Here is a 23,377-nt window from a genome sequence, read left to right on the forward strand (position 1 = left end):
GGCCCATAATAGCAGGTCCGTGGCACGTCAGCGCAGTGTTTAGCGCGTCTGCAGCACAGTTCTGCGGTCATGGGATCAAATCCAGCTACCAGGATCCCCATGCTCGAAGGAGTTTTCTCAGGGAATTTTCTCTGCATGTCAGGTTAATTGGCGGGTTCAAATCCTCCCTAGGAGTGAGTGAGTTGTCGGTCTGTGTCCCCTGCGACTGGCTGGCAACAAGTTCAGGGTGTCCCCTGCCCACTGCCCGAGGACAGCTGGGATGGGCCCCAGCGCCCCCGAGACCTCACTGATAATAAGTGGTTCAGATAATGGATGGAACCAATAACAGGTCCCAGGAAGGTTCGTGATAAGGGAAAGCAAACTTATAAACCAATGACTATAACAATAGAGTCAAAAAAGAAAATATTTGTACTAGTGTCTGCCATTAAAGTACTGCGGGAAGTTTCCGTTGATGGTTTAAAAATGGCATATTTTTAGCCTTGTACCAGTATATTATTTGTTACTTAATCACTAAAAACATTGAATATTGATGTTTAGAGAGACGCTTTAAAAATATTTCAAACTTCTTATAGTATGTGGCTATTTTAAAGGAGTTTTAGTGAATCGATAGCATGCAATGTAGGCTTATATGCGAGTACATATGGGATTGAAAGTCGTTCTTGTTTTGCTGGTCATTTTGTTTCTTGAAAAAAAAGTAATATAGTCTTCCATCCCCGCTTTAAACTGCACAATCTTTTCATTTGAGACATGATTTTTGGCCCTTAATTTCGGTCATAGCTCGTTAAGGTGAAATAGTGGGTCCCGATGTCAGACCAGTTGAAAAACTGTGATATATATAATATACTTAAAAATCTCCCCCTTGTATTGAATTCGATAGACACTTTATTCATCCCCGTAGGGAAATTCACAATTAAACACCTCCTGATTATTATTTTCTTTTAATTTTATTTCTTTTTTTTTTTATTATTTCCACCGCTCAACCAATTTTGTTTGTAATGATGCAATGTTCTTAAAAAAAAAACACATAAAAAAAAAAAGACTGTTGAAGATGTCGCTCCGAGCCAGGCTGCCCCTTTATTTTTGTGAAATGTTCCAGTATGATGTTGTTTCCAAATCAATGGTTTTAGACTATTTATAAAATGACAAAATTGGGGCAGAACGTTATCAGCCATCTGGCAATTTCACATTCAGGTCGACAACTGAAATGACGTAGTGTGTTAAAACTGACCAAGATAAATCCTAGATAGCTGGAAGGGCTCCAGCACCCTCATGGCTCTAGTGAGGATAAGCGGTGCAGATAATGGATGGACGAAAGCTAATCCAGTCAGCAGATTGTTAGAATATTGAAATGTGTCACATTTTATAGTCATAACGGAGTCCTCCTGTTATAACAGTTTCATTCATTTTTTTTTTAAATTGGGGGTATCTGCTAGGTAGCTCTGGAGCATGCCACCCCTGACACTCCCCTGGTGCTATTTAGAAAATGTTTGATAATGGAAAATGATCTGTAGGATAAACAGGATACAAAAACTCTTGAAATTTCAAAAGAGGGAGCCTGGAGCATTTTAACCGTAATTTGACAGTAAGGGAATCTTTTTATTGATAGCAGTGCAGTACATACAAGTATTTAAAGTGCACATAGCAGTGAGGCGGTGACTGCAGTTGTCGAACTGCATTTAGACAAAAAATAAAGTAGGCACGCTAGTGGGTGTTTAAAAAGGTTGACGATCATATTTCAACTGCTTTTCACACTAAATATTTGCTTAGCCTAGCTTGGTATAAAGAAGCCAGAGTATGGGTGCTCATACACAAATCCATTGCACTTAAAATGAAAAGGAATGGGTAACATAATAGCAGGCATTACGCTCTGTTAGGCCAAGCTGAACAACATCAGGTGAATTCTGTTGCGTGTCAGCAGCTAGTCCACGCTTATACGGAACAACTTGTTCTCACAGGCATCATCGGCCAATTCTGGAGCGAAGTCTTCTTTTGATCATCAGGTGATCGTTCGGCTTGCCTTCATTGATGAGGATCTAGAATCACACGCAAGTGTCACACGTGTTACTGTAGGGTACACAAAATAATGGACTTACATCACGGAAATGCAAGGTAAGCGTCGGAAGCTTTTCACATTGTCAATATGACACAAGATCTGAAGGCAGAAACCAAATTTAGATACAGGCAAGGAGCAAAATAGTGTTATCATTTCAAAGTATTGGTACTGGCGCAGACCGCATGGCTCTTTTACTATTGATCACTAACAATTGGCAATCTGGTATTTTGCATTTTTATTCATTGATTTGTGAGAGAAAACTGCATCATGGATCGTAGAAGAAATGTCTTTGCTTTTCATCAAAGGCACCAATGGTATAGACGCACAGTATCAAGTACTAGTGACAACTCAAGTTGAACAGGGAAAAAAGTTTTCCAAAATCCTGACACTGCAAAATGTTCAGTTTAAATAAAATAAAGACATGCAGTGAAAGCCAAGTAATCCTGTTTTTAGTCAAAGGATTTTGCTTCATTGACAGGCCATTTTGCCCATTTGAAATTCTTTTTTTAACACTTGAACAAATGTACTTCATTTAAAATGAGCAAAATGTTATGTTATTTCGCCCATTTTACATATTTTCTCATTTTACCAGAAAATGAGTTAGAAATTAGAATAAGAAATTAATAATTAAAATTCTCAAAATGACCTGTCTGTATATAGATTTTCTTTGCAGTGTCATTTGAATGAAGTTAAAGCAAAACCAAACGACAAGCAAATATTCCTGCGCTAACTAAGCTATTTAACATCCTCTCCAACAATCAATGGGATGCTTTAAAACACCTAAAAAATAGCTTGCGTGACCTTTTCTTCAACATAAGGATTGACCTGCATTACTGGCTGCAAAATGTACACAATTTGTGGCAAAAAGTTTAAGTTTGTAGCAGTACCGGGTGCGGCGGCACATCCATGGGGGAGGAGATGTCAGTGCCCAACAGTTTTCTCTTGCCCTTCTTGCTCCTCAAGCTCAGTGAGGACGACGAAGCGCTCGCTAGGCCCATCATCTTCTTGGCTGCACGTCCCCAACACACAATTGTGGACGTCACGAAATGTTAATTTTTTGGGGGGGTTTAGAAGGAGCAGCAAAAGGGCAGGAGCACCCCGACCAATAGAAAGCACTTTGAGAGTGGAAAGGAAAGAAGAAACTCACTGTACTAGTTTTTTTTTTTTTTTTTAATATACCTTTGGAGCCGATGAGAGTGGGAGAACGATGGAGGAAATCACCGATCTTCTGCAAGGTTTGTACCTTGCCGGTGCTGGGAGACGCCGGCATGCGGGACAGCTGTGACACACAGTGCAATCTGGGTGTTAGCTTTCATTGATTGTGCACAAGTTGCTCTTGCAAGGCAAAAAAAAATAATAGCTGTTGGAGTCACATGACCCCAACACGTCTTCATGGCACTACTGTGTGCTTGTTTTCTCATCACCTCCTCCTGGCGCTCGCTCGTTGTTGGTGTCAATTGGGCATTCTTTCCATTCTCTGCCTCCACCTCATCCTGCTAGCACACACACACACATTCACATTACAGATTCCGCAAACACTCCTAGGAGCAAGCCTTCAAAGGATGTGTGAAAGTGAACAAAATAAACCATAATGATGGTGGGTAAAATAGGAGCAGGCAAATACAATTTTCTATTGGTGTTACCATAGCTCCTGGCACACCCAAACAAAGTCGTTATGGGCAGTGTGGCATGCTAGGATGGATTTATTGAAATGTATAGAAGGAAAAGGTCCGTCATTTTCAGATGGCATGAACTAACGATAATGTTGAAGTGGCACTATTGAGGTGTAGAAAATGAAATGAGGATACTGACAAGATTATTATCCACATGGATGAGATGAGGATATGAAAGTTAATGAATTAAAAACAAACAAAAAAATACCTTGGTTTGTTTTGTTGGACGTTTTCGTTGTCTAAAAATTGGGCTCTTTGGGGAAAGGTAGGCACAAGTGAGTTTTTTTAAGGAGTTGAATATTTTTGCACCAAACACACAAGGAGGGGGAATAAGCTACAAAGTTTAAAGTTAATGCATTCATTGAAGAAAATGTACTTTCAAGATACTGTACACATTTGGCAGTAATGCTTTAAAAAAAAAAAAAAAAAAAAAGCTAGCCACAACTATGTTTCATTATTAACCTTGTATTATTAACTATGTCATTAACAGCACTGTAATTTTGTTTTTTTACATTTAATATGTGAAATAAGAAAAGTAATGCTGCCAAGCCAAAAACAGTATTAAAAATACAATGCAAGACTATAAGCTTACAATATGCAATAAATCAGATGAGATCTGAAAACATGAACTTGTAGCAACGTGGCATTGCTTCGATATTGTTCAGAGAAAGAGAGGGAGAGCGATACGGGAGCAAGCGTAAGGGGGTGTACACAAGAGAGGTATTTTATTTTTTGATGAATTTGTCTTGATATGCAATGCACTGAGATCGCGAAGTAGCGAAGGATTAGTGTCCTAAAATGAGTAAATTGCTACAATTTCAAATATTTTGAAGCCTTCATATGTTATCCTTTCACAGTGCTGAGGATGCTATTGCGCTGGTTTTCCCTACCTGGTCGCTTTTCCTCTTGCGGTTTGAGCGCACCACCTTGACAGTGACGGCATTGGAGTCGCCCCGACGGCGCAGGGCCATGCGGTTGGGCTGCAGTGGACTGAATGAGATCTCCATCTCGGGGCGAGGGAAGCGGCTAGCGCGTCCGTTCTCTGTAGATATGTCAGAAGATTCTAGGACTGATGGACATCCTGCCCAAACCTGGTGGGATTGGGATGTTAGCCACAAAATTTCCGCTTTCTGTGTTGAACGTGTTGCACATGGTTTATGATGAATGCCAGAGTAATCACTTTGCGTAGAGCAAGGACCTGAGTACTGTCGGCGGCGTCAGTCAGGCTTCCATCATCCTCTTTGCGTGACTCCTTGCAACGTTCCGTTTCTGCCTTGTCACCAGCCTACCAGGGAGACGATTAAACCGTTAACTCATGTTACGTCTATTTGGATATCCCGAAACCCAGAGAGTCTCAGTGGGGTTCACATACCCATTGACGAATGGCAAGATCCCCTGATCTTAAATCCACATGTCTCTATGACAGGGGTCTCCAACCTTTTTGAAGCTAAGAGCTACCTTTTGTAACTAATTATCGGATAGGGCAACCAGTTTGATACACATTTATAAAATAACTTAGAATAGAATATACCTTTATTGTCATTTTTACAAAATGGGTTAACATATTGTGACAACGAAATTGGGCATGGCACTCCAGTGTCACATATTAACTTGTGTTATTACCAGGTTCATTAGTGAAAGCAGGGATAAATAAACTCAGTCAACCACTAATAAAAATAATTTTACTTGCAAATCACAATGCCCCAGCACTGGTGAGCTATTTTAAAAAACGGTCTACTCAGCTCTACTTGGTGCCCGCAAGCACTGAGTTGCTGACCCTTCTATATGAAATGTGCTATTGTACTATTTTTTTAACAAACTATTTTTAGAAAATTGATTGCCATGGAATGCCCCAAAATTAAATAATCTACTCAATAAAAAACATGGAATTAGTTTAGCTGCACAAAGCAAGGACAACATTCTCAGCAAAGGGGGAATCATGCTCGCACACAAATAAATTTACTTAACAGTGCATGTTGAGCAAGCATTTCTCATTGGAAATGTTGCTTAGGATTGTGCGACACTGGTTGAGAACAGATGAAATCACGGTCAAAGATCAGCGAAGACCTTGTTGAACAGTTGATGTGGCACAGATAAAGTAATTTTCAATTGCAAATTCTAGACACAAATAAGTAAATGGACCGCCACATTGGTTTTCATTTAAGAACGATTAGAATAAATAAAAACAACAATTCAAACCCAAGTCCAAAAGGGAAGTGAATCCTGAACGTATAACAGTGATTTGAAGCTTCTGACTGCTGCTTGTCAGGAGATGTGCTGTTGGCTTCAGCGTCGATAGCCCTCGGACTTTCAAATGTTAGCTTATTTGTATCCATTCGTGAGTGTCCCATTCAATTCGTATCAGGGTGTACAGGCATGTGGCCTCTAAAAGTAGTTGGCTTCAAATGGCGGGGCAACTCTGACAGTGCTGGATGCAATTAGACTCACCTGCAGTGGAGACTCTGCAGCATTGTCACGAAGGCAGTTGATGATTTTGTCTTTTTCAGCCAGGCTGGCTAGAAGCTTAGTGAGCTGAACCTCCAAGGCAGCCACCAGAGTGTCTCTCTCTTGCCTCCAGTTCTCCATCTTCTGCTCCTGGGTACGCAGCTCTGCTTCCTGTGAGCATGGGGGTGGGGGTAGGCGTTTAAAATGGGTCATTCTTTTGGGAAAGCCAAGCGAGGGGGCCAAGGGCGTAGTTTCGTATGGCTGGAGGGGACATGTCCCCACTAATATCGAGCAATTATTTTTTGGTACTCTCCAATGTCATGTGCTTACTTAAAAAATGTGCTTACGAGGAGCATGACTTTATTCTGTTGTATAAATATGGGGCCAGCAAATTTCCTTCAATGTTTCAGAGCGGTGGTAGGCAAATGGAAAGAGCAGTTGGTGGCAATCATTAAATACAGCAGACAAAGCAGGAGCAAAATTTTGAAGAACCTGAAATCACTTTTGATTATTATGAGCCATTCGGAATAAATTCTTCACTTAGTGGTGTGCAGAGTATTCAATGTTTGGTCAGAATTCAGTTTTTTAATGTCAGAAAATTATCAAACAATGTCAAAACATGTGAAGGGAATTCTGTGTTTGAAGTCATTCACATATCTGTTATCTGACTGAAACCTGCAGGAATGTGAGGTTGGGGAGGAGGGCATTGCCTGCATTTGCGCATCAAAGGTTGCCGTCAAAACTCTATCACAGGGGTTCCGCGCCTCCCAGGAGACCGTAACCTAGATCTGGTAAACGTATACCCTCGCAAGGGCAGTCCGAATTTTGCCAGCAACAAGGGAAGAGGGCATGTCCTAAAAAGAAGAACTGGATCAAAATCCTGACTGGTCCTGACAGAGTCTCAGCTCAAAAAGCAGCCAGAGAACCTTGCCAAGTCAGCAGCCAAGCTTGATCAAGCTAGCAGCCAAACTGGTGGGACAAAGCCAGCAACCTGATAGAGGCCTCTAGCCACCAGCAGTCAACCTCTCCTTCAACACTCTGCATCCTGTGGTCCTTGTCCCAACCGGCTCTCGAGCCTACCAGGGTTCCTCATCGCTCTACAGCCAAGGACATAAAGACTGGGCCGTCATCTTTTTCGACGCAGAACTTGTCGTTGTTGCTGGGTAATGGTATTGGTGTTAATTTGAGTCTAGTTTTAGTTCAGACAATCATTTTAGATATTTCTATCATAACTGAAATCAGTTCACGCAATATTTTATTTGTTTAAAAATAGGAAAGTTCATGAACTACATCCTGAAACACATGCAAGACTTCAGAGGCACAGAAGGGAAAAAATATAGGGGCTCTTTAAACTCAGTTGGGCATTGTTAACACATATTTATGAGAAATTATATATTCTGCCTTTTTGAGGACACCTCAAACGACACACCCCATCATTGCGTGAACACTTTTTGGCTCGTCTTTATTCTTTAAAAAAATGTATACTGATTTAAGTCGTATTTATTCTTAATGGCTGACAAAATTAACATTTGACCGTGTGAAGGCATTTCAATATAACTTGAATCAATTGAGTTGAACAATGAAGCAAAAAAGCGCAAGGCACTTTGGACAAACTGCATGTTCATCCCAAGCACATAGCAACTCAAGTATTGGGTTTGCACACTATCAGGCTGGCTCCAAAGCCCGAAACGCTTTCCCACTTTAGCATCTCACCAGATGGGCCTGCCGTGTTAAGTAGCGTTCTCTGTCCTCCGCAAACTTTTTCATTTCTCGGTTGCGTGTGTCCTCCGCCTCCTTGAGTCGACCAATCAGAGCCATCTCGTCTTCTCGCCACTTTTGACGTTCCGTTAGCTGCTTTTCCTCAAGCATCTTGGTGACAAAGTAGCACATATTAGTCAAGAACCTGATAATAATTTACGTACTAAATGCTCTGTGTATCAACGCGTTGAAGTGAGTGGCAAGAAACTCAAGTCAAGTGTATCAATGTAACACTTTGTTTGGTCTGGCTACAATCCTAAACCTCCAATGGACATGGAAAGCTTCTAGACTTCTTCAAGGACAAGTTTTGTCAAATTCATTCAAAACAGTGGCGTCCTCACTCTTGAGCCGCCTGAAGTAAGCGGACAACGATTACACCCGACTCTGTAAACCATTAGCTACAAACACACACACGGGTTGACATGTAATCCCCACTGCTACTTTTCAAAGCTGTTTGCACAAATTGAGGCGACAATCCTAACTGAATGAATTCAAGATGACCTAAGTTTATGTTTTACAAATCCTAAACCTCCAAGAGCACACCGTTGTTATTTTCTTTGGCGTTAACTGTGGCCATGTGGAGCTGGTAATGTGTTTGAAAAGTAAATAAGTGGAGATAACAAATTAACAGCTGTTTTACTTAAGACCCCAGCTCTATAATAAGTATTCAAATAATAAAAATATATCTCACCATTAGTCAAGTGGATGAATATGATGGAATATTTAAATATAATAAAATGTAAATTTTTCATGCCAACCACTCAATGTCACAGAAATCTCATCTAGAATATGACGTGAAATAACAAGTAACAGGTACCTTATTTTCCAGACTATAAGGCGTAAGTAAAAACAGCAAATTTGCCAGAAGATTGAAAGTGCATCTAATAACCTGGTGCGCCTTATATACTGCTAAATACAATGGATAGGATTGGAAATGCATACAGTATTTATGCATGTTTGTACTACAAGAGGTTTTACGGTAGTATTTATGCAACGATTGATCAATTGACAAGCAAGCAGAAGCATTATTATATCCAATGGTAATCAAACCCGGGTCCCGGTGGTGAGAGCACCAACCCTTTTCTATTTTTCTCTCCATTCTCCAACATTTGTTTTTGGTACCATGAGTATCAAGTTTAATAATGAGATAAAATTGAATGTTTTCTGTATCTGTTGGCTGCGGCTGCATCGGCTCGCTACAACGGGTCAGGTGTATCGACATTTCGTTCTGTGTACATTGTTACAAAGAATGACAATACAAAGGAAATTATTATTATTATTATTATTATTATATATTGCCTCCATCACTAATGGTAAGGTTTTGGCATTCTCATGCTGCATACAACATTTTGCGATTGATTCATCATTGCACTAATATATACCTATAAAATGTGCAGCTATTTTACACAAATAAGTACAGTAACCCTTTTTGTAGGTTTAATTCCATGCACCTTATAATTAAGTACACCTTTTACATTAAAAATATATGACAAACGAGTAGTTTTGGGGTCTGCCTCTTACAATCTGGTGTATCATATAGCTCGGAAAATACGTGAAATCAATCCCACAAGAAAATTAAAATTCAAAAAATGTGTCGCGGTTGATGGCCAGACAAATTGTAGTTCGTAAAATATACTAGACTTTGACAACATCTCAGTGGAAGACCCCAGTTCACGCTCAAATTCCGCTAGCAGCAAAAGGTGGGAAAATGTTACGTAGATCCGAACCCAACCTCTCGTTTCCAGCATTGGATCAGTCAAGCACATATGAAGGTCCATGTCATACTGTCCATTCTTTAACCACTGGACACATTAATCCTTTCACAGTAATTTAATGACTTTTAATGACTTTTTGTTACTACTACCTTGATGCTCTGGTGTGCACTGGCCACTTCCTGTTTGGCCTGTTGGAGGTCACGTGAGCAAGGGTTGCCAGTGTCGCTGCTACTTTCATGACTCAGCTTTCCTTTAACTTGGTTCAACTCTGAACATAAAAAGGTGACTTGGTTTATTTCCCATACAAGATTTATGTGTCATTGCACCTCTTCTAATGAATGTGGTAGTGTGAGTAAATGTAACTCCAAAGCTGAAAGCTGTAATACTCAAAGTATGCACACAAACAGGAAAGCAGAGCAGGAGAATCCTAAAACGGATTCATGAAAGTGTGGCATTGACAATCAAACCATTATGGGGATTTCAATTCGCTTTCACACTGGTTTTAGTGCCATACACAAATTTATCAAAATTCCTAATACATGTAGGTGTATGTGTAAACAATATTGAGGTTTTATCATCTCTCGGCAAATAGAAAGGCAATCGGTCCCACTAAAATATTGGTGCTGTCTGGTGATGTCTTACTATCGTGAAGCTCTTGCAAGAGCTGGTCTTTGTTCTGCAGCATGGTCTCCATTTCCTCCTGTGTTTCTTCCTGTTCTACCAGCGTGGCACGCATGTCGTCCACTAGCCTCTGCTTGGCCTCCAACTCTGCCAACAGGAAAAGTCCCAACCTTTAGCATTAGTATTTTGGTGGGTTGCAAATATCATACATTGTATGTAATTGTGCTGCTTTGGAGGCATGTTCAAACAAATGATGGAGGCAGGATATAAGAATAAAACATCAGTGGTCCTCAGAATCAGCCTTGTGGACACTAAAACAATAACAGTGTGTGAGTATAGGATTCAGTCTCAGTACCCCCAGCAAGGTGGATTACCGTGTCCAACAATTGCAAAGCAAAGTCAAGCCAAGCAGCACCTTTCATTGGTCAAAACACAGCAGACTCAATTTGAAATAAAAAAAAAATGTTGGTCTTGAAGCGGCAGCTTACACTTTGCATGAAAATCAGGTTTTTCAAAAACTGAAGAGACTGTAAACAAGGATCTTATGGTGTTAATATGGCACCTTAGTGCCTTTACAAAATTGGCATGGTCATTTTTCCAACAGTTTTGCGTGTCTTTGGAAAGGTTTGAAGGAGGAAAGCTTTGATTTCTTCCCATCAAAGCAGACTGTGAAGGCAAGCTAGCACTTACCTTGTTGAGCTTTGCGGTATAGCTGTAAGGTCTCATCATGCTTGTTTTCTGCCAGCAGCTCCTATGGGAAGCATGGAAAAAAATGAGAAGCACAGAAGGACGCATTTCTGTTATTCTATCCAAGGAATCGTTGATATCCATTAGATACGGCATTGCCCGTCACAATGGTAGATGCAGTTTGCCTACAAGTCAGATCCATCAAAATGCTTGGCTGGCACTAGGAGGAGAGAACAGATGACTGAAAACTCACAGTCTTGAGTTGCTGGATGGTCCTGTCTCGGTTTGCCAGTTCCAACTGAATCTGCTTCTTGGTCTTCTCTGCATCAGTCAGCTTGTGCCTCAGGAGCGTCTCTTCTTCCCTCATGCTGGAGATCTGTGGCAAAGCACCAGCAGAGTCACTTAAAACTCCTCTCTGGCAACAACTGTTGCGTGAAATTGCTGTTCGTACATCTTTATGGACCTGCTGGATCTGCTTTTTATAATCAGCCAGTTTTTCTCGGAGGTCTGAAGTCTCCTCTTCCTTCCGCTCCAGATCCAAACTGAGACTCTGGACTTTGTCAGAATCCTGCTTGGAGAGTTCCTTCAATCTGGTATGATGCAAAGAGTTGATTTAGCAATTTTTTTTCAACGTTCATCTTTGGCTTCCTTCTGTTATCACATAAGTAACAGCAGGTGTTGTTTTTTTTGTAAACAATGATTAAATAGTCAATCATCAACGATCACGTATTTATAATAAGTTGATAAAATGAGCCGGCATCTTTCTCCACACCAAGCTTTGGTTAAGAAGTTCCTCTATGTCAGGGGAGTCAAACTCAATTATACAGAGGGCCATAACTCAAACCACACCTTTGGCCGAACAGGATGAATATTTATTGAATACACATTCCTTTAAAATAATAATAATAATAATAATCATAAATAAATAAAAATTTAAAACAGTCAGGAATATTATTCCATAATAAACAAACTTAGACATTAAATGAATTAAAAATCGTTGCTCTCCATAAAAATATCTGTCAAAATGAAAATATGAAAAAAACGAAAATATAAATAAAAATTGTGCTTTTCACTTTGGGAATTTGCTGTGGTGGAAAACATATTCATATTCCTCTTTAACTCTTCAACTTTCTGTATCATTTCTCTGGATTCAAGATTTTTCAGCTTACTCTAAAGTTTTGTCTTGTAGTGCCGTTTTACATAAAATTCCTTAAAAACGGCCACAAAATCTCCACAACTAAGACACACGGGTTTACCGGCAATGTCAGTTGACATAATTTTCTTGGCCATTGTGGTTTTTAGTATCAGAGAATAATTTGAAAGTTATCCGGGTTTCATAGACAATGTTCCCTCTAATTTTCCACGGGTCTGAGCGTTCACACAAAGTCCGTGAGCAACGCTTGAAACAACAGTGAGCAACGGCAATCCCAAGTGTGGCAACTAAGTCATTATCGAACATGTCCAAAGCTTGACATCAAGTTACATTTCCGGCAATGCAGAATTATTTTTCACTTTTGAATGAATTGACTAATGTACTATTGCAAAAGTTGTACAGCCTACGAACGTCATTTGTTTTTACAATTCTTTCACAAAATTTTCATTTTTTTTCCTGGTATCTATTGTCGCATAACACTAAAATATTTGGGGGCTTATTTAGTCGATTGCACGATACAGAACTGTATTTAATCACATTTTTTAGTGGAAGCACAATGTTGGCAACAAGATTGACTTGGTATAATTGGTAATTATTTGAATGCAACACAAACTTTTTCTTCTTTTTCCGTTTTTTTTTTTTTTAATTCCTTTAATAAAAATCTCATTGTGTTTATTTTTTCTTAGCTGTTACTTTTTTCTTTTTGTTCTCTATTTACTTTTTTTCCTTTGTTTCTTTTTTTTCCTTCTTTTTTCTCTTCCTTTTGTTTCCTTTTCCTCAGCTTTTCACTACTTTTTTATTTTGGTATTTTTTTCTTTTTTGTTCTATTTCCCCCTTTCTTTAAGTCATTTTGTGCACAATTTTACATAATATTTGGTCGTGTAGGCATTAAAGAAGCAAAAACAACCTGAAGAGCCATTTGGGAACCGAAAGAGCCGGTTCTCTTTAGTGAGCCGAGCCGAAGAAGCCGGTTCTCGAAAAACTCTACTGACTTTACTCAACTTTGTTCTACTTTGACATTGACTTCAAAATACTGCATTTAGAAAACAGCGTCAAGGGAACCCGTGTATTTTTACCTTCATGCACTGTAACTTTGACTTAATTTGCTTCATAATTAGCAATTTCGAGCCCTGATTTTTGTGAGCTGGCTAGATTTTCTTGTGCGCTGAGAATGCGCGGGCAGTGCGCGATTGCGCACGCGCGTAGCTTAGAGGTAACATTCTTTATAGACCCGGGCCATTACAGTGGATGGATGGATTTCACGGGCCGGTAATAATTTTACACCGGGCCGGATGTGGCCCACGGGCCGTGAGTTTGACACCTCTGCTCTATGGAATATTGGAAACCGGTACAAAGTAAGACTAACAAAAAAGTCCTAATGTGACAGACACAACCTGTTGATCTGTATGGCTCGTTTCTCCAGCTCAGCGTCCTTCTGCTCTATGGCTTCGTGTGCTACGCCAAGCAGCTCCCGGCGCCGCTCGGCTTCCCTCTGCCGACACTCCTGCAGTGCCTGTGCTTTGCAGTCCTCATTGTCCTCTTTGCGCTGCTCCTGTACCTCTTGCAGCTTCTTCTGCAGAGCTGCAATTTGTGAAGTTTGCTCTTGCAGCTCTTTCTCCAGCTGGGCTGCGTTAGGCTTTTCTACCTGGAGCCAAACGGTGTAATTTCATGTCAATATTTCTGAGTTGGTCCGCTTGGCCTATTTTGTCAGTAATATAATACTAATGAACACAAGCTCACCTCCGTCTGGACTGCTTCATCTTTCAGGAGAGTGCACATCTCTATCGGGAGCTAAACAGCATTATTTCATGTCAATATTTCTGAGGTGGCCTTTTTTGGTGCATTCCTTAGTTTTACATTGCAAACACGAGCTCACCTGAGTCTGGTCAGCTTCATCTTTCAGCAGCTCACGCATCTCTTCTCCGTCAGAGGTAATTGAGACAGGTGCCCTAACCTCCAAATGAGGCACAACAAGGGCTTCTTCAGCAGAATGTCTCGCGGCGCTTGCCTCTGCAAGTTTCTTTTGGAGGCACTCAAACAAGGCATTTTGCTCGAACAGTTGGCGACCCGCTTCCGCCAGCTTCATCCCGGATTCTTCCTGCTGCTCTTGAATATTATTTTGCAACTCTTGGACCAGCCGACGCTGTTCTCGGAGCTCCTGTACTTGACATCCTTGCAATTCTCTGCAGAGTTTGATCATGTCCCACAGACACTCCACTGAGAGGGGCTCGCTGTCCAGATCTTTATGGCCAAACGAAAGCTCTGTCATTTTTTCGCCATTTGAACTAAGTAGGCCGAGGTCCCCGCCGAAAGCAGTAGACTCGTTTTTGGTCTGGAATTCTCGGGTAAGGGATGCAACCTGGGCGCAGGTCTCTCTGAAATGATCCTGGGCAGATTCCAACTGAGCGCACGCTCCATCTGCCCTAATCGTTTCAGTGGCGACCTGTGATTGGATCCAAGAGACGCATTATCATTACTTTTGTCATGGCAACAAGTAATTATGTCATACAGAATAAAAGCAGGAGAGGTTCCAGAATTGAATTCTGTGAAACACCAAATGCCCAGAATATAGAGCATTTTCCAAATATTGGACTGAGGACTATCTTTCACAGGGTTTTAAAAAATAACAAAATCAAATCCAACAGTAATAAATAGATGACTGAGCCGAGCCAGACAGTAAGACAGTAAATGCCAAGTTGGTTGAGTCTTCATAAATTTGTACACTTAGAAATGTTCATCATGACGTCTGAACAGCCAATGTTCTAACAAACCCAGATTAAAGCCCACGGTCACAGACTTCACAGCGCAAATTGGGCATGCAACTCACCTGTTCCTGTGTCAGTTGCAATGCGGCAGTCAGCCTGTGAACTTCACCGAGCAGCCTGCTGATTTCTTCTTTGTTCTTCTCATCCTGCTCAAGTCTCTCTTGATCCTTAGCCTCACGCAGGTCTGCTAACGCTTGCGTTTGCTGGCGCATCAGGTCCTGTAGAGAAGCGCCCGCCTCCTCCTCCTTTGATTTGCCCATCTCTCGGAGGGCGTCATCCATCTGCAGGAGCTTCTTTTGCAAAGCACTGACAACATGCTGGTGGCTTGCCCGCTCCTCACTAAGGTCACTCAGTGCCGCCTGCACACCAAAAAGGTGATCAAGCTCATGCCAAAAAATGCATTTAGTCTCTTGAAATCTCTACAGAGGTTACTCATTTTGTAAGTGTTTGGAATTGCAAAGCTGGCAGAGAATTATTTGAGATCAAGTGAATTACTTTTCACAATGGAACTTTTGAAGGACAAAACTAGAAAAAGAAACATTTACCGATAGTTTTCTGGAGATTAGAAATTCATATGTTGAACACAAGCTAAGATCAGCTTCTATTCCGATATTTTTCACCTGCAACTGCTTGTCCCTCTCCTGCAAGGTGCGCTCAGCTTCAGTCTGCAGCTGGGTTAGCCGCTCCTGCAGCTGAAGCAAAGCTGAAGCAGGTTTCTCATGGCGGTCAGTTGAAAGGCTTGTTTGCATTTCCTTCACCTTTGCCGCACTGCTTTCAACTTCATTATAATGCAGCATGGTTTTGGGGGTTAGGTCAAAGCTTGGCAACTTCTAGATTTCTGAAACTTGTTTGGTGGACCAGACCCTTACCTTCTGTCATCCCATTGCACTGGTGTACAATAAGTTCTGACCCATCCGACGTGGGAACATCTTGGAGCTGAAGGCCAGTTGACACCTAGAAGGGTAGGAATTCATACTTGTTGGCACAGGTATAAACAATTCTTGAGCCAACACCAACCGATGCGGAGAGAAAAGGTGAATGTTCCCACCAAATGTACTACGGCCAATCCTTTGGATGAATGAAAAACAACTGGATTGTGATGTTCAATTTAGATTTCCTATAAGGCTGCAATTTACATGAGTGAAGTCACAATAAAGAAGATTTGAGGATTCCCTTGCCTTGGGACAATTACACATAGCAAAACTGTTATTTTTTTAGGCTGTACTTGAAAAGCTATTTCTCGACCACTGTAACAAACACACAAACACGTGAGCACATGTACACTCAACCTCGCTTGTTGGCATCCGAGTCTCCTGGAAGGCAGCCATGTTGAGAGTCATGGTCTTGAATATCTCCAAACGCTTCTCAGCTCGTTCCTCAAGGAGTTGGGTCTCTCTGGCCAGCCGTTCTCTGCACCAAACAAATGAGACGCCTTTAACTCAGCAAGTAGAAAAATGCTTTAATGACAGGACTGACCCTCCCTGTGCTCTAAAAGGAAACAAAGCCTCACTTAAAGTCATTCCGCATGCTGTCCAAGATCTGGTTGAAGTCTTTGCAGACATCCTCTCGGACACGAGCTTCTAGCAGTGCGCTGTTGGCTCGTTCCTGCTCTAGTTTTGTTTGAAGACGCCTCAGTAGGGCCACCTGCTGCTCAAGGCCAAAGGAATGAAAAACATTTGTCATTTTTTCGTTTATTATTGTTATTTTTCTTATGAAATTATTTTGAAGTCCAGGTCGATCACTGATCAATTTTAAGTCCTTATAGATTGATGGCTAACCTAACTATCACCTATTACCAAGGGCAAAAAAATCAACTAATCATATTATGTTTTGCTTTGAAACACTGTGCAGAAAAAAGAGTCATTTATATATCCTATATCTACCAAAATATCAGCAAAAATATGATTATGCTTTTACACAATTTGTGCGGAGAATACAATGAGGGAGGACAGCAGACATCAAATTTGAGGATGTGGACATTTGGCATCAATGATTGTCAAAGTAGTCAGGGATTAACATTTGCTATTTTTTTGGGATTGCCAATTCAAAAAGAAAGTAACAAACCTGATCCGTCAGTTGATTGATAATGGCTTCCTCCTGGCTTCCTCCAAGGCCCTCCTCACTTTCATTCAATGTGTCTTCCACTGGTATCTTTTCATCCTCATCCTCCTCCTTAGAAAATAACACTGAAACATTGTAAAAAAAAAAACACACAACTAGAACCACGAAGGCCAGGCTTTGTTCTCTCACCTGGAGGTCCTCCAGGGCACTTTCCCGTCCAATCAGAGTCTTGATTGCGCCTTTGCTGGGGAGGGGACGGCAGGGCGGTTCGGGAGGTGCTCTGCTGGGCAAGAGCACCACCTACGGGCCCCAGCGGACAGAGTCATGTCACTCCGGGCCAGTTCTAGCAAATGCATGAAACTCACCTTCTGCGCTAGGGCGGAGAACTTGAGGACTTGCAGAGTCTCCTCATACGATGACGCGCACTGGTTAGCATTGACCATCATGCGCACTTTGCCTCCACCGCACAAAAAAGATTGAAGGTAGCACGTCAGCTTGCTCTCACGAAAAGGCACGTGCTGTGGCAACCTAAACACATACTGTTAATTAGATAGCAACAATCTGTCTAAGACACACACATTCTCTTTCACTCAGATCGTTACGAAGCCCACTCTAAAATTCTTACCTAGCTTGCCGGTTCTGTCTAAGGGCACCAATGCACTTAGCCAGCACAAGCAGTGAGACATTGATGTTTCCGGCCTCTTTGAGACGCTCCCCATGGTTGCCAGTCTTGCCGCAGCGCTCTGAACCAGCCAGGTCACAAAGACACAGTCTGTGTGCCGGAAACACAAAATAAAATGAAGGCAACTCCTCTCATTGAAGCCACGTATGACAAAACAACACCTACTCGCTGACTGTCACTTGTGCAGGTTGGGCGCCATCCATCCTCAAAATGCGAATGGCGAAGATGCTGTGACTGCAAAATAAAGCAACACATTCATTTAAGTCAAGTTTGGCAGTTTTGTGATGGGGTTTTTGTGTTTGTTTGCATGGGGCACACTAGTGCTTCTGCCCTGCAGAGCACCTGACGAACTGCCCTGCCATCCCATGCAAAGGCGCACCCAAAACTGATTGACTGGGGGAAAACAGTCTCTAAGTTGATTATTTCATAACCATAGACTATTTTAAATGAACAAATAAATAGAAACCCTAATCTGCATTAGAGGTTGGTAAATGTTTTTAGGGTTATAGACTATTGCCTAACTGGGGGGCATAGGCCTGATTTCATGAAAGGATAGCCACTACCAATTTGTAAGTGCGGAGTTTGTAGTCCAAATGACTTTTGTGTGCACTTTGATATGACAAACATGTTGAAAAATGGTAGCTACCTTCGGCTTGAAAACCGGTTGATCCCAGTAGAGGATAAACTTTGGTTCTTTTTGCCAAGCTTCATGACGCTGTAGGCCTCGTCAGTGCCATTCACTTGAACCCAGCGCAGATCTGCCAAGCGAGCAAGTGAACGACAAATTACAAATGGATAGCTGTGGGTAAAGCGGGAAAAAAGCGAGAAAGCCGGCCAACCTTTAATGAAGGCATTCCCCTGAGCATCTCTTGCCAGGCGCAGGGCAGGTCTCTTGGCCGTGTCGCCAGGCGCCACCTCCAGGAGGTCATGGATGTTCTCATTATAGATCTCACAAAAGGACACCCAAACGGAGAACTTGCTGTCAGCTTGAGCTCGCAAGCTGAGTCGCTCCTCTGAACTCTCCTGCAGCACGGAAGATGAGCCTGCCAAGAGAGAAAAACCTGATCTTCAAAATCTGACCCGTAGAGTTAACATTGATAGAACAAGAACTTTCAAGTGAAGTTGTATAGCCCTTATGTTTCTTATTCTACTACTTGTATAATTTTCTCTACTGAAATAAAATGTTCAAGTCATTGTGTCAAACTTGCCTGAGAAGGGCACGCCTGAATGCCCTGCACTGCTGCAGTTAGTCTTGCGGCTCTGGGAAAGACAAGAAGATAAAGAAAGCATGAAGCTTCCAAAATGAGGCAAAGAAGTAGGTGACGCTGGGGTCACCTCCTGAGAGAGTCGCAGTAGGTGGGCCTTTAAGGCATCCTCATGGATCCGCTGCTCCTCACTCATTCTGACGATATCTCGGCGTCCATGAGGTTTGAAGACACTGCTGCCACTCAAGAGCTTGCCTTCCAAGCTACTAAAGATCATGTCTAAGGATCTGGGTAGGATGCCGGCGTCGCAGTCGGGACCTGACGGAAGCGGTGCAAATACGCGTAACCGAGATTAACTGGTATAAGCGGCAAGCTTTGCTCAAGCTATTTTTGGGGGAAGCGCACCGAAAAAAGTGAAGGTTTTGCCAGCATTGGTGACTCCATAAGTGAAGAGCAAGGAACTTCCTCCGTGAAGAACATCTTGGAGCAGATCTTTGACCACTCCCTGAAAAAGCTCCCGCTGGCTTGCGTCCGGACCGTACACCTGCAAACAAATTCCAAAAAAAGCATAAAACAGTTTCCTAAACATAGAGTGTTTATGATGGTGGGGGTGGAAAATTTATGATTTTGAGAATAATGTTCTGCATTTTGCAAAGATTAATTTTGCAAATAGGTTGATTTCAGGGATGCATATAAAACGTTAAAACGATAACGATAAAATCCTACTACGGCAGACAAATACCAATAACTATTTTGTTTTTTATCCGCACGGTGCACATAGAAAACAAGCTTTATCGAATTCTTTTTATGTGTTTTTTTAATTTATTTTTAACGTGATAGAACTTCAGTAAATATCTCAAAGAAGTAGTGTTGGTGAGACTACAGCTAGATCTAATCAATCATTCGATCAATACATACTTTGTCACTAATGACAAGATATTGTTATGAGCACCATAAGACTGACATATAGATATTGCAATGGGTGCATGTGATTGTGTTCTTTAGGTGAAACATATCACTTCAAAACATTATTCAAATGTTACAATACATGATGTCACACATGCCTTGGCTAAGAAAAATATTAGGAGTACTTATAGAGCCAATAACGGTAAAATGTGACGTCAGTTATCGGTGCAACAGAAAAGAGACCCAATAATTAGTCACTTGAAACCACGCTATGAAAATCAGCCGATTCTACTTGTTAGAAAGATTTGTTTTTTCTATCAAGGCAATAACTGATTTTATATTTACCCGTTTTTGGTCTGATAACTACCAAACCAATAATTATTGTGTCAAAGTTACTACAGTTTAACGCAAGTTAAATTCAAGACTTTTTAAGACTTCCTTTAAAGCCTTTTGAAATCAATTTTAAGAACAAGTCGACAGAAAAAAAAAAAGAAAACAAAATTGAAAACAAAAACAAAACACCACATGAATTACAGACAATTTTAAACAAATGTGTATTTTATTTCGGTGGACAATTGATAAACATTACTGAATCTCTGTGTTTACATTTGTGAGACTTTGGAAAAAAGGATTAATACATTTGAATGCCAATTAAGGCTTTAATTACGGAATAATTAATTCAATGCCTTTTAAGACTTTTCGAGGATCCTCGGAAAGCATGCGTGTATCTTTAGTTGATTGCAATTAAAACGGTAGTAAGCTAAAAACAGAATGCATTTTGTAGTGTTAACAGAAAATCTTTTAAGAGCCAAACATTACAATCTGAGTCAAAATATGTTGCGCGTCTGACCTGAGTAAAGCGGAAGCGCTGAGCTTGTCTGTCCCGTGGCTCGGAACTGAGGCGTGAAGGTGGTGGCCTCAGCAGGACCGCATCAGGGGGCTCCACGGACACGCATCCCTGTTATTGAGCACACGCACATTCAGTACATGCAGAGCTAGCCGGTGTGACAACTACCCTTTGGTCAGCATTTCAAGGCACCTGCAACTCTCCATTCTGGATCTCAGCTTCTGTGAAAGGTCGCACACGTAGGTAGACTTTCACATATTCTTTTTCTTGCTGGATACTGGACTGCAAAGCCTGTGCCTACAAACGAAAAGTGAATACGGGTCACACGGGCCTCAAACAACACGTCTGACTGAGATCTCACACAAACAATTCGGTAAATTTATGTTAAGTAACATACAGTACACTTTGTAAGCAAAAGACTGTTGTGATGTACATGTCTGCCTCATACTTGCCAATATCATAATCCAAATCTTGGTGCTATGAAGTAGATTCGTCCTGTGACATTGGTTACGGATGATTTACAAATCAGGTAAGAACAGTAACAAATAAATACACCAGCAGCTATATTACTACAAAGCATTGATTTCTCATTTTCACATTGTTTTATCTGTAGGTTGTTTCTAATTAAGAAATAAACCAAAGTTGAAGACAAGATTATAGGTCCTTGTCAACAATTATTGAAGTAATCATTGAATTTTGGCTCAAGCTGAGCCATTACCGGAGTAAGCAGTGAGTCGCTGCTGCTGCTGCTGCTGCTGCTGTCTGTCAATAAACTGTGGGACTCTTCTGTAAGCACCTGGTCAACGTGACACGACTCTGTCATCCTGTCAAAAGATTAGCATGCATTTAAATATCAACTGTCACTGTCGGTTAATTCTATGATAAGGTGCGAGACAGTAGGATACACATCTATCCATCTTTAAACTGCCAAGCGCTCGAGAGAAGTACAGCAATTGATGGCAAAATATGGACGAAGAGAAGGTGATCGGCTTAGTGGTCTTGTCGAGCAGTTTATGTCTGGAAACTGGGAAATAAGGGGGCCAATCACTGCCCGAGTCATACCAAAGATTTACAACATTGATACCCATTGCCACCCTTGGAAATTGGGTTTGCTCAGTGACCTAATCACAGCTCAATGATATCTCAGTGTCCAAAATGAAATTTCAATGTGTTAACCAGCTCTTTCAAAGGAAAGAACTTGGAAATCCCTTCAAAATATCACCCAATAAACCAAATGTGTCAAAATCAAGCTGCACGGGCCACATCCGGCCAATGGGATTTTCTTTGGCTCCTGAGATGATCTTGAGTCATTATTGTACCACACAATCATTGGGTAATTATTTTCACTGTGCGTTACTTACAACCTATACTTCATTGTATTTTAGAATAGTGAACGATAGAAAATTGCTATTCGTTTTTTCTTGAAGTGAATTGAGCCCAATTTTGCGAAAATATAAAATAAAATGGAATGAATGAATAAAATATAGGCTTCTGATGGTCCCTAAATAATACAGGCTTCGTTTAATATGGATTTTTACATCAAGGAAATGTGTCTTTTGTGCCTGTTGAAAATAAGAAATGACTGACATGAAAAATATTGCTTTATCAATAAATTAAGATTGGACTCCATTTTTAGCCTTTCAATGGCTTCATTAGACTACACGCTACACTCATTAAAAAAAATAAATTCGATTAATCCGGGTTTTGACTTGTAGTTTATTATGTACCTTGGCCCTTACATCCGTTTGATTTTGACAACCCTGGCATACACTTTTATTTGTACTTGAATTGGATAATGATTTTGGGATTACAGTGTTTGAAAAGGATGTAGTTATTTACACTATCTGGACAATGGAGAGTTTGAAATACCCATTGATATAACCATCGAAAAAGAAATACATTCCAGCAGGAACAAATGGGGGAAAAATACAAAGTGACGTCATTCGTATCGCCACTATTTTTCAATTTGTTTTTTACTTCAAAGGAGACATTGGCGTCTATAACGCGAAGTAATATAATATTTTAACTCACCTGTCAGCTGCACTTTATTCATAACGAAACAGAGGAACACAAAAAAGGGGAACAAAGGTGAAATGTCCGTAAAAAGAAAATGCAAACGTCAAAACGTACGTGTATTTACGTGACACAAGCAGCAGTGGGGACTGGTCTCAATGGCGCTTCCAGTTTGAAAACAGCCAATCAGAAGGCGTTTCTTCTTCCTTTTCCTTTTTATTCGCAAATGGTTAGTTTACTTTGCGTTTGCGACCTCTAGTGGCTACAATCTAAATGCGTCACAGCACCATCTCGCTATTTTTTTGAAAACGTTAATGATTCTGCCCAAAATGCTTTTCAATTTAAAAAATAAAAATCAAGCCTGAAATGCATTTTTTTCATAACTATTCTTGGGGTACTTAGTTGTTTAATGTATGTCTTGAATCAACAAACACCGAAAGAAAATGTTCATAAAAGACAAGAACTTGAAATGTAACTTGGATTTTTTTATTGAACTGCATGCTGAAAGCAGACATTTACGACAAGCTTCACGTCAATGTTCAAAACACTGACTGGTTCATCGGATGCAGATTGATTATTTTTAATTTTATGTCGTCTCTTGTTTTTTCCTGGTTGCAGCAAATCTGAGACAAAACTTGACATGGCAGGGGGATCGAAAGAGTAAATAATGATACTACTACTACTATTACTACTACTATAATAATAATAATCATATATCCATTTATTGGAATTATTTATTCTAGTTTTGTATGTGATTATGTATCAAACAGTTCGATGAAAAATTATAATTCTA

The 23,377-nt window shown here is 40.8% G+C and overlaps 1 protein-coding gene across 7 annotated transcripts; it reads right to left on the bottom strand.

The window, feature by feature from the left end:
• Positions 1-1,575: 1,575 nt before the first annotated feature.
• On the bottom strand, positions 1,576-22,751 carry LOC148353961 (kinesin-like protein KIF20B). Of its 7 annotated transcripts, none has more exons than XM_088351520.1 (36): positions 22,603-22,751; positions 21,290-21,395; positions 20,764-20,868; positions 20,575-20,682; positions 19,224-19,362; positions 18,949-19,136; positions 18,822-18,873; positions 18,453-18,656; positions 18,260-18,371; positions 17,779-17,847; positions 17,557-17,703; positions 17,297-17,459; positions 17,121-17,231; positions 16,935-17,042; positions 16,381-16,517; positions 16,160-16,280; positions 15,740-15,824; positions 15,491-15,648; positions 14,933-15,229; positions 13,982-14,548; positions 13,846-13,896; positions 13,500-13,750; positions 11,404-11,542; positions 11,206-11,328; positions 10,956-11,016; positions 10,287-10,412; positions 9,794-9,912; positions 7,885-8,040; positions 6,175-6,342; positions 4,925-5,011; positions 4,617-4,817; positions 3,478-3,549; positions 3,233-3,332; positions 2,941-3,062; positions 2,094-2,152; positions 1,576-2,033 (listed from the first exon to the last, which is right to left on the bottom strand). In XM_088351520.1, exons 2-36 carry the CDS (start codon positions 21,392-21,394, stop codon positions 1,997-1,999), a joined length of 4,848 nt encoding a protein of 1,615 aa, XP_088207646.1. In that variant the 5' UTR covers position 21,395; positions 22,603-22,751; the 3' UTR covers positions 1,576-1,996. The 7 variants fall into 7 exon arrangements, 6 of the variants coding, with proteins under 6 accessions (XP_088207646.1, XP_088207647.1, XP_088207644.1 ...); XM_088351521.1 differs by having other exon boundaries at positions 3,478-3,546; positions 9,791-9,912; XM_088351518.1 differs by having other exon boundaries at positions 9,791-9,912.
• Between the last annotated feature and the right edge of the window lie 626 nt (positions 22,752-23,377).

Source organism: Urocampus carinirostris, chromosome 13 (assembly GCF_059441175.1).
Source record: "Urocampus carinirostris isolate Australia breed hairy pipefish chromosome 13, RoL_Ucar_1.0, whole genome shotgun sequence".
Taxonomy (NCBI): Eukaryota; Metazoa; Chordata; class Actinopteri; order Syngnathiformes; family Syngnathidae; genus Urocampus; species Urocampus carinirostris.